This window comes from Solea senegalensis, linkage group LG9 (genome assembly GCF_019176455.1).
Source record: "Solea senegalensis isolate Sse05_10M linkage group LG9, IFAPA_SoseM_1, whole genome shotgun sequence".
Taxonomy (NCBI): domain Eukaryota; kingdom Metazoa; phylum Chordata; class Actinopteri; order Pleuronectiformes; family Soleidae; genus Solea; species Solea senegalensis.
The window spans coordinates 23,775,941-23,790,267 of NC_058029.1; the positions used below are offsets into that span (position 1 = coordinate 23,775,941).

The 14,327-nt window shown below is 39.4% G+C and overlaps 1 protein-coding gene and 1 non-coding gene across 2 annotated transcripts; both read left to right on the plus strand.

Annotated features, from left to right (window-relative positions):
• The first annotated feature begins 5,795 nt into the window (after window positions 1-5,795).
• Window positions 5,796-11,769, plus strand: ppp1r8b (protein phosphatase 1, regulatory subunit 8b). The gene is made up of 7 exons (XM_044034975.1): window positions 5,796-5,860; window positions 6,339-6,399; window positions 7,457-7,610; window positions 8,502-8,719; window positions 9,390-9,534; window positions 9,957-10,021; window positions 10,757-11,769. Exons 1-7 carry the CDS (start codon window positions 5,811-5,813, stop codon window positions 11,108-11,110), a joined length of 1,047 nt encoding a protein of 348 aa, XP_043890910.1. The 5' UTR covers window positions 5,796-5,810; the 3' UTR covers window positions 11,111-11,769.
• Window positions 7,214-7,382, plus strand: LOC122775317. Its single transcript, XR_006361091.1, has one exon.
• Window positions 11,770-14,327: the final 2,558 nt, after the last annotated feature.

The window sequence follows — 14,327 nt, forward strand, 5'->3', positions numbered from 1 at the left end:
GACAAGTGACAAGTGCAGCATGGAAGGGGGCGGGGGAGAGGAGGGGTGGATGCCTGGTGCCTCGGCAGTCGAAAACCACAAGCGTGAATGAGGAAGTTGCTGGAGCCGTTTGCACAATGCTTGCATTCACAGATGGCAGGGAGTTGAGAAGGAGATTGTGTCGTTATTATGATTATCGTTATTGTTATAATAATACATAATTCACATTTGTCAAACCTGATTTGCAATCAGCCCCACACAGTGAGCATGACCAGACCAGTTTAAATGTGCAAACATTTATTTGTGTAATGTGTTATATGGAACGACGTCAAACCACCCTGATGTTGTTCCATATATACTGTGTACACCCGGAAAATCCCCGTCTGTCACACAGCACAACATTAATGGTTGATTGGCATCTTCCAGCCAAACAGGAAGGAAAAGCATCTTTTGGAATTTAGCTATATTCATATACCACCCGCCTCTTTACTGATAAATCCTGTTTAACTCCCATTTTCTCTTTTATTTTTTACCATGCACATCCTTCACACCTTCTGTCTACACGACAAGAAAGCACCCTCATTTCCTCCCGCTGGTTTAGTGTATGTACTCCCGCCCGACTGACATGACAAGGCAGCGCTTTTACAGCTGCTGTGTAAACCCACAGCACTTTCCAAAGAGGCCCCGCATCACCCTCAAAAGGTCACCCTGCGTTTTCGGTGGGGTCTCTCCTCCCTCCTCCATAACCCAGTTTGCCATCGCAAACCTAAACACTTTCGATTTACAAGAGAAAATGGATGTTTGCTTCGTCTCAGTATTACCGGAGGCGAGAGACAAGCGCCCCACGTGTGGCCCTTAATGAATAATCCTTGGAGAAACCTTTATCCAGCTATAAAACAGTGAGAATATTATCAATATTAATCACCTGCTCATCCCAGCTGCAGTGGACGTCCTTGAACCACTCACAGCCAGCAGACATTAATGTGCTTGTTTTTAATAAACCTTTAAAATGGTTTTGTTCGTTTGTTGCCGGTGGTTTATTTTGGGAGTTGGGAAGAGGGAGTCTCCTTAGTCTTGTGATCAGGTCTAGGCCTGGTCGTAACAAATGGATCTACAGATTCATTCAGTGGTCAAATCCAGCTTGTTTCAATTGCGCTTTCCTTTCTTTTAATGATTTTGAGAGGGTCATACACGCTCTCATCTTCATCAGACTGGATTATTGTAATGCCCTCTATGTTGGTGTTAACCAGACTGTCCTCTCACACTTGCAGTTAGTCCACAACGCAGCTGCGCGTCTGCTGAGTGGAACACACAAGCGAGAACATATCTTTCCTGCATCTCTGCCAATCTATTTTAAAATGTATTTTAAAATGATGCTTTGTACGTAGAAAGCGTTAAATAGTCTGGAGAAAAATCCCTTCTTGTGAACACAGAACTGTGGAACAAACCTCCCACAACATGAAACTTGCTCCCACACTTCCAGTTTTGAATTCTCCACTAAAAACCCACTTCTTCTCCTTGGCATTGCCTGGCCATGTTTAAGAGTTGGCAGTTTTTATTGATCTCGTATTGTGTGTTTTATATTCTGTTTTTATTGGGTTTAAGTTTACATTGTTTCATATCATGTCTATTTTGTGTTTTTATGTGATGTACAGCACTTTGGTCCACTCTGTTGTTTCTTAAACGTGCTCCAGAAATAAATAAATAAATAAATAAACCCTTTCTGATTTTGTCAGAAAAGAATTGAACAATTTAAAGTGAGTAGCATTTAGGGAGGTTTATGAGCAGAAATTAGGAAAAAGTGAGAGAACGAGCCCTCTGCTACAATCTGCGGTCTCCTTTCAACAATATTTAGTGGTTATTAATTCTTCATGCTGTCAAACGTTGCTGTTGCAAAGTTAAAGCTGCAGTGCGTAACTTTTGGTGATTTGGTGACTTTTTGGTTTTGTGGACAGAAATGATATAACATATTATTTTTATGCTGCGTCCTGCATCTGAACATGTCGTGCAATACAATCACACCTGAGGGAGCATTCATGTGTATGCAGCGGCAGCGCAGGGACAGATGGAGACAAGGGCCGTTTATCCCATCAAACTGCTGAACAACCAGGTTTTCTGAGAAGACTAATTTGTATTTTCAGTCATGCTTCAACCTGTTTGTCGACATAAAATAAATCCTTTTCCTGTGTGCAGCACAGAAATAGAACCGGATATAATAGAATAGACAACACTATTATCTGTGGATCTTCTGATATCTATTGGAATAAAAAAAGAATCCAATATACGAAAGATAAAAAAGAAACTTAAGATATACCCATAATATTAAAATACCGTAAAAAAAAAAGTTTGGGGACAGGAAGACACTGGTTGTTGTACAGAACTACTAACTGCACTTAACTAATTAGAATTAGTGGTTATATTTGTGAATTTGTGTGTGAGTTTTGGGTTCTGGTGGCCCTGAGGAAGAAGATAATGATGAGTCTATTGTGTAAAAGTAAGTGTTATAGGATGGGAACTCTTTTTCTTCCCCCTGCTCTACTGAAGTTGTGATGACATTTTTCAACCTGGTTTGCACAAACTGTGTTACTCTTCATTGTGGAGCAGCGGAACAACAACAGCTTCAGATGTGTTTTCCTGAGCGGTCTGAGGAGGTGGATGTGCCGCCGCGCCTTTTTTATTGTCACCGTGGAATTTGCTGACCGAGAGAGATCTTCCCAGATATGGATTCCCTGGAAGTAGAAAGTAGAGACCCTCTCCACAGAGTTGGTGGAAATTGTGGCTGGTTCCACTCTGTGGCCCCTGAGTCGTGGGTTATTTTGAGAAGACCACACTGACAAACATCTGCACTTCATCCCTGTATGCTGTCTCACAGTGTTCCAATGTAACCAAGTACAAATACTCCGGTACTGTTCTCAAGTACAAAATGCACGTATCTGTACTTGAATTTGTTATTTATATTTCTAGCAACTTTTACTCCACTACATTTCCTCTATCATAGTTATGAAATCAGAAGAAGGCTTGGTAATGGTCTGTATTTATATAGTCTTGATGAGTTGCTTTACACTACAGGTTTATCGTTCACACACGCTTCAACATGGGGTTAAGTGTCTTGCTCAAGGACACATAGACTAGCAGAGCCAGAAATTGAACCCACAACTTTCCAGTTGAAAGACAACACACCCTACCACTGAGCTACCGTGGCTCAATCCTCACTTTTTTAATGCTTTTATTTGTACTTCTTAAGTACAGTAAATGTCATATACTTTAAGACTTTTACTGAAGTAATGTTAATAAAAACTGACTTCAACTTCTACTAAAGTCATTTTCTGGTAAGATACTTGTACTTTTACTCAAGTATCCCCTTTAAGGTACTTTATACAAGACTGCTGTCTCATTACTGGTAGCAATGAGACAGAAGTCTCAGCCGTGGGGGATGTGGGTGCTTTAACAACCACACTTTTTCTGCAGTTTTCCCACACTTTTGCACAAACGCATTACAACAGTTGATCTGTGTCTGCCTCCTCTCCCCCTCCCGCTCCTGTTGTTGCCTCAAACAAGACACCGGCTTTGAGTGTGACTGGCTGATGATTGACTGTTCTGCTTTAAGTCCCGCCTCTCTTGGTGTATTAGAGTTATCTTTCAGCTCGTGCTGAGGAGGCGGGAACTGGCTAGGTTCATAGTTCACACATTACATTACATTACATGTCATTTAGCAGACGCTTTTATCCAAAGCGACTTACAATAAGTGCATTTAAACATTTGGGTACAAACAAGAGCTAGAAGTAAGTAAGTGCTTCAAGTAAGCCAAACTATAAAGTGCTAGTCATAAGTGTGATGTATAAGAAGGTGGTTTTTTTTGGTTTGTTTTTGTTTTACTACAGAGTTTTGCAAGTATTGACTTATTTTCCGTTACTGTCAGTCACTTTTGCACATATGGAAGCCCAAAGTTGTCAATATTGATAATAAAATATAAGACATTATATCAACAAGCTGTGTTAAATATATATGTGAAATAATTGAGAAAATTGTTCAAACCCAATAGGCATTTATTTTCGCAGATACAATTTTCATTTTATTAGTCATGTTTATTGCAATTTTTTTTAAGTCCATTTTTATTTCCTGTTACATTACATTACATTACATTACATGTCATTTAGCAGACGCTTTTATCCAAAGCGACTTACAATGGAATCAAGTACAATTAGCCAGGGGTGGAATCGAACTTGCGACCATGATGTCTTTCGTACACAAAGTAGGGTCTTAACCACTGAGCCACTCCACCCCTGTTAGTTTGAAGATGTGTTTATTATTCTATACTGAGTGTGTTTTATACCTTTCTAGTTTGTATTTTATACCTTTTGTACCCTACAGTCATTGTGTTTATTGTTTTTATTAATATGAGTTTTTTTCGGGCACTTTTAAAAGGTTTGCTACGCCCCTGATCATTGTGGCAGTGTACACAACTTGATGTCTGGATACAAGTACAGTCATAGTGGAGTGAGCTCACCACACAGCCCTGCGTGGAGCTGGTGCTGAGTGTGATGCTGGAGGAGCCATGGGGCCTGATCTTGACAGTTTGTGGATGTTTTGTATCCCAGCACAGTTGGAGGGGGGGTCGTCCAAATTTTGTGTCAGGGATGAATTTCAAGGCTGAGTTGTGGTCAATGAATAGCTAATATCCCCAGATCCCAGATGGCTCGACACTGTACTGCTGCAGAGCAGTAGTGATGGCATCGTCTCTGCATTTCACATACAACACCCAAAAATCTTAGCAGAAGCCAAATGTTTGAGTTTCTGTGTTGAAGTATGTGGAACTGGTTAACGGTCAAAAAATGGCGGGATGATAAAAAATGGATTTTTAAAAATGGCCACCACAGAACAATATATTATTAAACTGAAATGGCTGACATGATGTGATGAGTAAGGATGAGTGTGAGGGGATGAGAGGATGATAAATGTGGGGGGCAAAATTACACCTCTTAATGTACAGCCTACCAGAAAGTATTATTATTAGAAGAAGGCAGACTGACATACGTTCCTTGAATTAATAGAGAGCTATAGTGCCTTTGGGTTAGATTGAAGATTGAATGACTTTATTCATCCCCCAGGGGGGAAACACACATTTACAACAGCTCAGTTAAAAAAATGAGTATAGAATAAAATAAAATTCAATATAGTAAAAAAATTACAAAAAAAATTAAAATTACACTCTAATATAGAGTAAGTAATAAAAATAGAGATAAAAAATAAGATAGAATGCACAATATCTAAAAATGTACACACAGTGTAGAAAAAGACTAAAACCGAGATGTGCACTCAGTACAGAAGAACAAATGAAAAATCCTGAATATAAACACTAAAGTTTACAACCATAATCAGGGAAAGTGAGTGGACATTTAAGACGGGTTAGTTACATTCTAACTCTAATTCTAATTAATTTTGTGTTTTGAAATTAAAGCTCACCATTTTCAAAAGCCCTCACAACCATTTCATCCATGTGCCAGATTTGAAGCAGATGCTTTTCATGACTACGTTTATTCAGCACGTAGAAGTCCATACTCTTGGGGCTGAGGACCTCTAGTGGCTCTCCAGGGAACTTACGTTTGGTCTTGTTCGCTGTATTTCCCCCATACTAAACAAAGCACAATACATGCTTTGAAACTAGGATTCCGGCTGCTCTCAAGCTAAAATCACAATATAATTTGTTGAGTTGGATGTCATTTAGTGAAACTTGGATGTAAAATGTTTCGGGGGTGTCATAACTCCAACTCCCTTCATCCCACAGTGACGTTTACCCATCATGCTGTTCGGCTTCTAGAAGCTGAGGCAAGATGGCGACTAAAATAAGCAACGAGAGTGCTCCTTTTGATTGTCCATCATGGTGAGAAACTGCACGCGTCAAAGTTGTAACGCTCTGCTTGAGGAGCAAGACAACATGCAAACGAGCAGAGCAGCGTTCGCTGGTTTATGTAACTTACTGTCGTTTAGAGAGAACGCCGGGAGCAACCGCTGCTAACGCTATCATTTACTCGAGCTAGCAAGCTAACCCGTTAACGCTGACTCTAATACACTGATGGCGTCGCGTGATTTCGTTGGTCTCATGTGTACGAATGTTAGTCTTTCGTCGATTATTTGAACATACTGTAGATCGTAGACCTCGTCTTGTTTTGAGACAGCGATTTCTGGCGCCATGAGGGTTTTCACACTTGTCTAAAAGACCCCGGGACTTGTTTTACGTCCTCAGTGGTCAAGAAAAAATCATTTTAATCCCTGTATTTAAACGTTTTGCAAGCATGCGTGTGTTCACTGTATTTGGGATATTCTAATGTGTAAAGCGGTAACTTCCCTGTTGCTTTCAGGGCTGGCAAACCGCCCCCAGGTCTCCATTTAGATGTGATGAAGGGAGACAAATTAGTAGAGGTAAGTTGAAGTTTTTACCTTTTCACCAGGGTTGCCAGGTCTGCGTGACATAACCAGCGCAGTGGTGACAAAGCCAGGTGTTCTGTGTGCGACTTTCTGCGTATGATAATTGTAATCCATTGTAAATTCCCCATATTCTCACTGTGCTCATGCAGTGATTAGTGGTGTCATACACAGTGATTTTTGTACGGGTGTACATTATTTGAAAGGGGATGTTTTATCAAGATACACAACCCCTGAAACCCTTATTCAATATGTTGTAATAGTGTATTAAAACATGCTCCCCAAATTTTTAGAATAATACAATGGTTCTATGAACATAGAGAGCAGTTCACTGATGCCTCCACCCTTCCTGGATCGCATGCAGTTACTATTTATGTCACATGTTTTTGCTATTCACTGATGAACCTCAACATTTTAAGTTGTTGTGTCTTACAAAATGAGGTATTACATTAACTATAGTAAATGTTTAAATCATGTAAAGGGTTTATTGCAAATATACTTTATGCAATTTTAATAACTGTTTATATTGTAATTGGCTGAACATTAGGCATGTGGCAAAAAAGAACATTTTTGAGCTGGAGCAAATAACAATTTACAGTGTTGCTTGTTTTCATATTTTGGGATCCCTCACTGACTTGGTTCTCATCAGCATTCAACTCGCCAAAACAAACTGGCAGCAAACCTAGCCCAGTTCTGGGGCAAAACCGTAGACCTGGCAACCCTGCTGTAAATTCAAGGCATTGTGGCCTTGTCATCATGTTACATTATTGTATATGTTCCTTAACTTCTGTAATGCCTAATGAGTTGGTGAATGCACCAGATACAAGCCTGACAGTCCATCTTTCCCCACATGTGTTTTTCACACTGGGGGATTTTTAATGATTGCACGGCTTCAAACGGTGTAAGAGTGACGTTAGCCCTGAGATTTAAGCTTTGCAGTGGGGAGCATCACTGTTGAGTTATGGCTCAGAGGCACAAATACACTGCAGACTGTTTAACAGACCTTTTTTTTTCCAGCTGTTGCTGTAACCGTCTGAAACTCTTGTCCCTGTAGAAACTGATCATAGATGAAAAGAAGTACTACCTGTTTGGGAGGAACCCAGACTTGTGTGACTTCACCATTGACCACCAGTCATGCTCGCGTGTCCATTCTGCCCTGGTCTACCACAAACACCTGAAAAGGGTCTTTCTAATAGACCTCAACAGCAGTAAGAAACTGTTCACCACCACACCTACTGTATTTATCCATGTAAACATTGACACACTTGCTTAGGGTTCTAAAACTAACACTTATAATTATATATATATTATACATTAGTTGCAACTCTCTCTGAGGAGGTGCCTCCCTTAAATGTAGTTCAGCCCTTGTTTTCTTAGTTTGAGTTGTGGTGCCTGCTCTGGCTTATCACATGGAAAGATTAGGTTTTTACTTTTTTGAGGTATCAAAATTTGATTGTGTGTAGCAGCTGTTAAAATTCTCTTGTATTGGGTCATTATCAGGTATAGTCAATAATGGCTCCATCAGCCATTTATTCTGGTTATGGTGGAGTGGAATTAACCTCCAGAAAACAGCTTTCTGCTCTCAAAGTTATGCCATGCTCTTAAAAACCTCATTCATTAAATGTATGCCTTAAAACGGCCAATCACAAGCACTGTTAGATGGTGCATGCTCATTGGCTCATGATGAACTCTGTAGGTACTGAAATCTTAATAAAGAAACACCAAGAACAAACTATGGAGGGCAGCATTACACCTCTGTGTACAGCATGCCAGAAATGGTTATCATTATTATAAGATATTGAATGACAAAACATTTATTGATATAAGGTGATAAAGAAAGGTTGATACCCAGTTGATATTGATACTACAAATACAAAAGTATTGATGTTTAAACACAACATTGAACTTCTTAAAATTAAGTTAGCTGTAACAATAGTGGAATTATATAGCGAACTACCATGAAGAAGTGGTATTTATCTGTTGCACTCTTTCACATGTGAAACACGTGCATTAACATCGGGAACAGGCTGAGTCACATTTGATGCAGGTTCAAGTGGTCTATTTTTAAATACTTTTTATTTGACTGTCACCATTTTTAGCACATGGTACTTACCTCGGACACATCCGCCTGGAGGCACACAAGCCTCAGCAGGTGCCCATAGACTCTACTATGTCTTTTGGAGCCTCAACACGGACCTACACAATCAGAGAGAAACCCCAAACCCAGGGCACTGCAGGTACAGGAGACAGTAAGACCGGAGAGGACGAGGAGCTGAAAGGTCTGCTCGGACTTCCAGAAGAAGAGACGGAGCTAGAGGTAATGACAAACACAACTTGGATTGCAAGTAGATGCAAAGTTTTACTCGATATTTATTGAGTGCAATGAATCAGAGATTGGAATAACTGCAAAATACCCTTTGTTAAAGGTGACATTGAATGCTTGTATTGCACATACATGTTAGTTATGGAGGTGTGAGCTCAGGCTTATTGCACTTCTTAAGATTTGAAACTCAAGTTCATGAGCTAATTTTCTTTGTATTCATTTGAATTAGAATCAACATACGCAGGTGAATCTTGTTTTTCATTGTTGATCGGAACTTAAAAAGAAACACAAGTAATAAAACATTATACACAATACAATTGCAATTAACTATTGAACTTCTGCTATTTTTAGAAATAGAAAATAGAATAATTTGACAGCTGTAAAACTCAAATTTAAGCAGGTATAGATTTTATTAGGTGAGTCTTTTGTTAAGTGTCTTAAATCTTATGTTGCTGTTGGCAACCATGTCTTTAATGAGAGCAAGTGTCCATATAGCCCAGTCAGTGCTGTAGACACACACACAGGTAAATTGATTATTACTAGTGTTTATATCTACTTTATCCATTGCTGTTATCCTGCCCAGTCTACTGGAAGCGTCATCCTTTTTTATAGCAGTGCTGCCACATTATACACACTTTTTTCTTCTTCCTTTGATTGAAAACAGAACCTAACAGAGTTCAATACAGCGCACAACAAGCGCATCTCCCTCCTGACCATCGAAGAGGGCAACCTTGAAATCCAGAGGCCGAAAAGGAAACGGAGGAACTCCAGAGTTACTTTCAACGAGGAGGACTGTATCATTAATCCAGGTAGGAATAAAAGTCAAGGAGTTTGACCACATTTCATTGTTTCTACCAAATATCCTTCATTTAAATGAATATTTCACCGTTGGAAAGATGAATGTCTACTAAAGCTGGGTCATCTATGTAGTAGAAATGTGAAATAATATTTGAAGCAAGTGCCTTCTTGGCCGAGAAAGACAGAAATGTAGATGAACGATAACTCCCAGAATGCACTGAGCTCGCTGTCTCAAGCTTCGCAGCAGACGCTAGTTGTGTAAACACACAAATGCCCATGAGGAATTAAATATATAATAAATAGAAAAACAGAAAACAAAATACTCGCCACCCGGTGGCAGCGGCTTCTAGTTCATCCCAAGAGAAAACTTTTCATCAGTGTGTGTGTGTGTGTTTCATGTGTAGCAATCGTAACACTCTTTTATTATTTACAGAGGATATAGACCCAAATGTGGGACGTTTTAGAAATATGGTGCAGACTGCCGTCATCCCCATCAAGGTAAGCATTCTTTTGTTCATTGTTCACAAATCTCAAGTTCCAATGTTTCTCCTCTCAAGACTGTCCCCTCTCCTGTGAGAAAATGGGATTACTTTAATCGGCAGGTTTCAGAGAATGAGGGCAGCAGGGTCAGTCATGGGGTATTTGTCGTTTCATGTCCTGATGGCATAAATGTGAACAGACAATCTGTCCCAACCTGTCCCTCAGTCTGTGCTTTTTTCCCCCCACAAAGGAAGGAAGTGCAGAGAGGAGATGTCAGCACATGTTTAAATTCTTTTATCTCCTGCACTTTTAACTTTTCACAGTTAGACAGATGTCGTGATGTATCACTATATGATTGTCTGTCAATATATTGATGATCGTGATATTGTCGGTATAATGGAGCATGTGTTGTATCAACTGTGATTCTCAACTCTACGCAAAAGTAATTCAACTCTCAACCCACATCGTTATCTAGATGTTAGTCTGACTTTGATTTGAAATTATGATTTATTACAACTTCATCTGGACTAACAGGTTCACATGTGTTTGAAAAGTCTTGAGGTTAGTGAGACTGACACAGTCATGTAAATACCATAGCGTTTGACTATTCAGCTGTAGATCTCTGTTGACTTGAGTTGATTTTTCAGTGTTTGTGTTGAACCGGTTCAGTGTTTGTGTTGTCTGTGGGGAGTTGTGTGATTTGCATAGGCTAAATGTATGACCCCAGTTCTAACTCTGCGTTCCTTGCTGTAGAAACGAAGATCCGAGGGCCAGAACACGCTGGGTCTCGATGACATGGCTGGTAAACGCATGCACGCCTACAGCTTGGGCGGAGGTCTCTACGGAGACTTGCCTCCCACGAGTCATGAGAACCAGCCAACAGGAGCTCCAGGGGGCGCCGCTATGCAGGGAGGGCTCCCTCTGCCTTTCCCTAATCCCGCCCCAGAGGTGGACCTGGACCCGGAGGCTCACCAGCCGCCCGTCACCCTCAACCCCACCCCCGTCACAGCGCCCTACCTACCAGAGACGCTCAACGAGCCACGCAAAAAGAAATACGCCAAAGAAGCTTGGCCGGGCAAGAAACCCACCCCCTCACTACTCATCTAACCAGTTTGTTAAAGCTGCTGGCTCTCAGGTTACCAGGAGAACATCAGGGACTGTGACCTGGCAGAGGTGGCGTCTTTCTTTTTCCTTTTTTAAAAAAAGAAACAGTTGTGTTAGGCTAATTAAACCGCGGTGTGTTGCAAGGAGTCATCTACGAAGTCAGCAGTCAATGTTTTGGCAAAATGAACAAAGCGAACAGACTCGGCAGTTAAACCTACTTGTCTGAGAGACGAGGCTACAAGGAAGTCGTGGGTCACAGAGTTATTTTTCTTGACGTCCACTCAACACATCACGGCGCAGTTATCTCACTCCTTCAACTTTTTGATAGTGGCATCAAACACGCGGCTGAGGAAGTATTTTGTACGAAATATTTTACTGTGAGAAGACGAGGAAGTCAGAGAATCAGACTCTAACAAAACACAGGGCTGCTTTCTATTTTAAGAACTTGTTGACATTGTGTTGTTCAGTGTTTTTCTTTTAAAATATAATTTTATTGCTCAAACTCAAACATTTTAGCGATAACGTGGTATGATGGCATTTGTCCTCCAGGCCACTACGCGGTGTCTGACTGAAAAAAAAGCACAGTTGTTTTCAGCCTGTTCAGCGGTATGTGGCATCCCATAATAGTGGTTTCCTCCGCAGATAAAAGCCTTACGTCATTATTGAACGGTGTGTGCATCATATTATCGTTACACCTTTTTTAGTATGTTGAGTTTGAAATGGCTTGTTGTGTGTTTTTCCAGCGCCAGTGTAAAGTGTGTAAATATGAGGATTTCACTTTTTTTAAACAGGTTGAGGGTTAATTGGATTGTTAGTAAGGCCTGGGTCATACTTTCCATGCCACGAGTGTCAGCAGAGGTCTGTTAGGATCCTCGTGACGTACATATCCATGGTGGTCTGCAGAGGACCTTCACACATGTGCAGAATGTTTCCCACTTCAGTTGATGGTGCATTGTTTTGGTCAAAAGTCAATAAGCATGGAGGCGTTCTTGACTTTAAGTGAGAATGTCCACCAAAAGGTCCACCAAATGTACAACTCATCACTTGGAAAAATAAAATAAAACATATATATATATGTCTATATATATATATATATATATATATATATATATATATATATATATATATATATATATATATATATATATACATAAAATGGGGGCGATCGATGTGTAAACAGGGAAAGTATGACCATGCACTAAGAAGAAACTGATTAGAATGGATTCCAGTAGCTAATCCCCATTTTGCTTCAACATAACAGGTTAATGGAAAAGGTTTGGAATGAGGCAGTTTCAATAACAAAACAAACAAATTGTAAAGTGACAGTTCAGGGTTTTTTTAGTGTGGTTAGATGAGATACTAAAACATATTCAGTCAGTCCTGTGCCAGGAAGCAAAATGAGACACAAAACAAGGAAAAACTGAGTTTGACCACTCAAGGCTCATCCAATAAAATCTACCCCTGCTTTAGTTAACTACTACTTCAGTATGTTTGCTGCTTTATTTTCACTTTGACAACCTTTACTGACTGGAAACAATTCTGGAGCCTGCTTGTTGCTGGAGTTCATGTGAAAAATCACTTCAGTGATGTATAATTAACATAAAGGAATTTAATTCTATTTAAATGGAGATGCTGTTGTTAAATAGCATCTATACGTTTAAACACAAATTCTCTGCCGCGAACGACAGATATTCATGAACTGAAGCTCAAAACTAGAGCCAAACTAAAGAGCCATCAAAGCCAGTGATGGGATATGGAAAGTCTTTTTTTTATGAGACGAGGGTCAGTTTTGGTTTTTGGTCTGTCACGTTTCTGGACTGTTTGTACCTCTGTATTAATGATCGCTTACACTTGTTACTGTTCACGTGAGCAGTAACAAGTGTCAGTTACTAAAAAAGAAGTCCTCTCTGAACTCAACAGGTCACGATTCTCTGTTGCACATGAAGTTGCCCGTCAATAAAGGAGCAGAAAGCAAAAATAGTGTTTCAAATATTTTAAGTCAAAGCTTTGATTTTAACGACACTTTGCAACAAATTATTCCAAATAAGTCGTACATGGAGAAATGCAGCATTTCAAGCCTGCAGGGACACTGATGCCCTGGCAGCAGTGGACCAACAACTCCTGGTGTGGAAGAGTGAGCGATTTATAAACAAACACAAACTTTTTTATCTGGATAAAGCAGCAAAAAGATATCATAGACTTATGCTGGAGTGGATTTTATGAGGTGGGCCTTTTGTTAAGTGCCTATGTATCTATATTTGTGTCTGTGTGTGTGTGATATGTAGCATCTTCAGTGAAATCATTGCTGACTAAATGTGTCTGTACTTTTTCAACCACACTAACGAAACAAAACGAAACCCCTGAACTATCACTTTAAAAAGCACGTGTACTGTTGCCCATAAACACACACACACAGGTTTGCATCAAGAGTGGCTTCCCATGATCCATGATGTTATAGGGACCAGTTCACTGGACCTTCAAATGGAGAAATAAATGAATAGAAAATGATGTTTCATTTTTCCAGGCTGTGCTGGTGACCTTGTTTTTGTAGGCTATGGATTTTGTAATCATAAAACTGTAAATAAAGAAATGAATTACTTTTATTTGGACTCTTATCTGTTCAGTGTCTGCGGCTGTTGCATTGTTCTGCTTTCACAACAGGCACTCGCAGAGTTTACAGTCAAGCCCCTGCTTACTGTACAAGGTGTATGTGCAGGTCCACTCAACAGAAAGAGACAAGTGACATTTTTTTGTTTCTGCTCCTATTATTTTCCAGGTAAAGTAGTCTTTATAACTAAACTAACTAGAAAATAAGCAAAAAATGAAGACTCAAAACACACAAAAAAGGTTAATTCATTTAATTTAATTAATTTAACGGATGCAGGCTTTCTCAAACTGAAGAGTGCTGGGGCCCACTTTGAAATCTACAAATCCTCTGATTGCTAAATAATATTAATATTAATATTAATAATAACGATAATAATAACAGTAATATTAATAATAACGATAATAATAACAGTAATATTAATAATAACGATAATAATAACAGTAATATTAATAATAACGATAATAATAACAGTAATATTAATAATAACAATGCTGATGATAACAATAATAATAATAATAATGATAATAATAACAGTAATATTAATAATAACAATGCTGATAATAATAATAATAATAATAATGAGAATAATAACAATAATAATACCACTTTCAC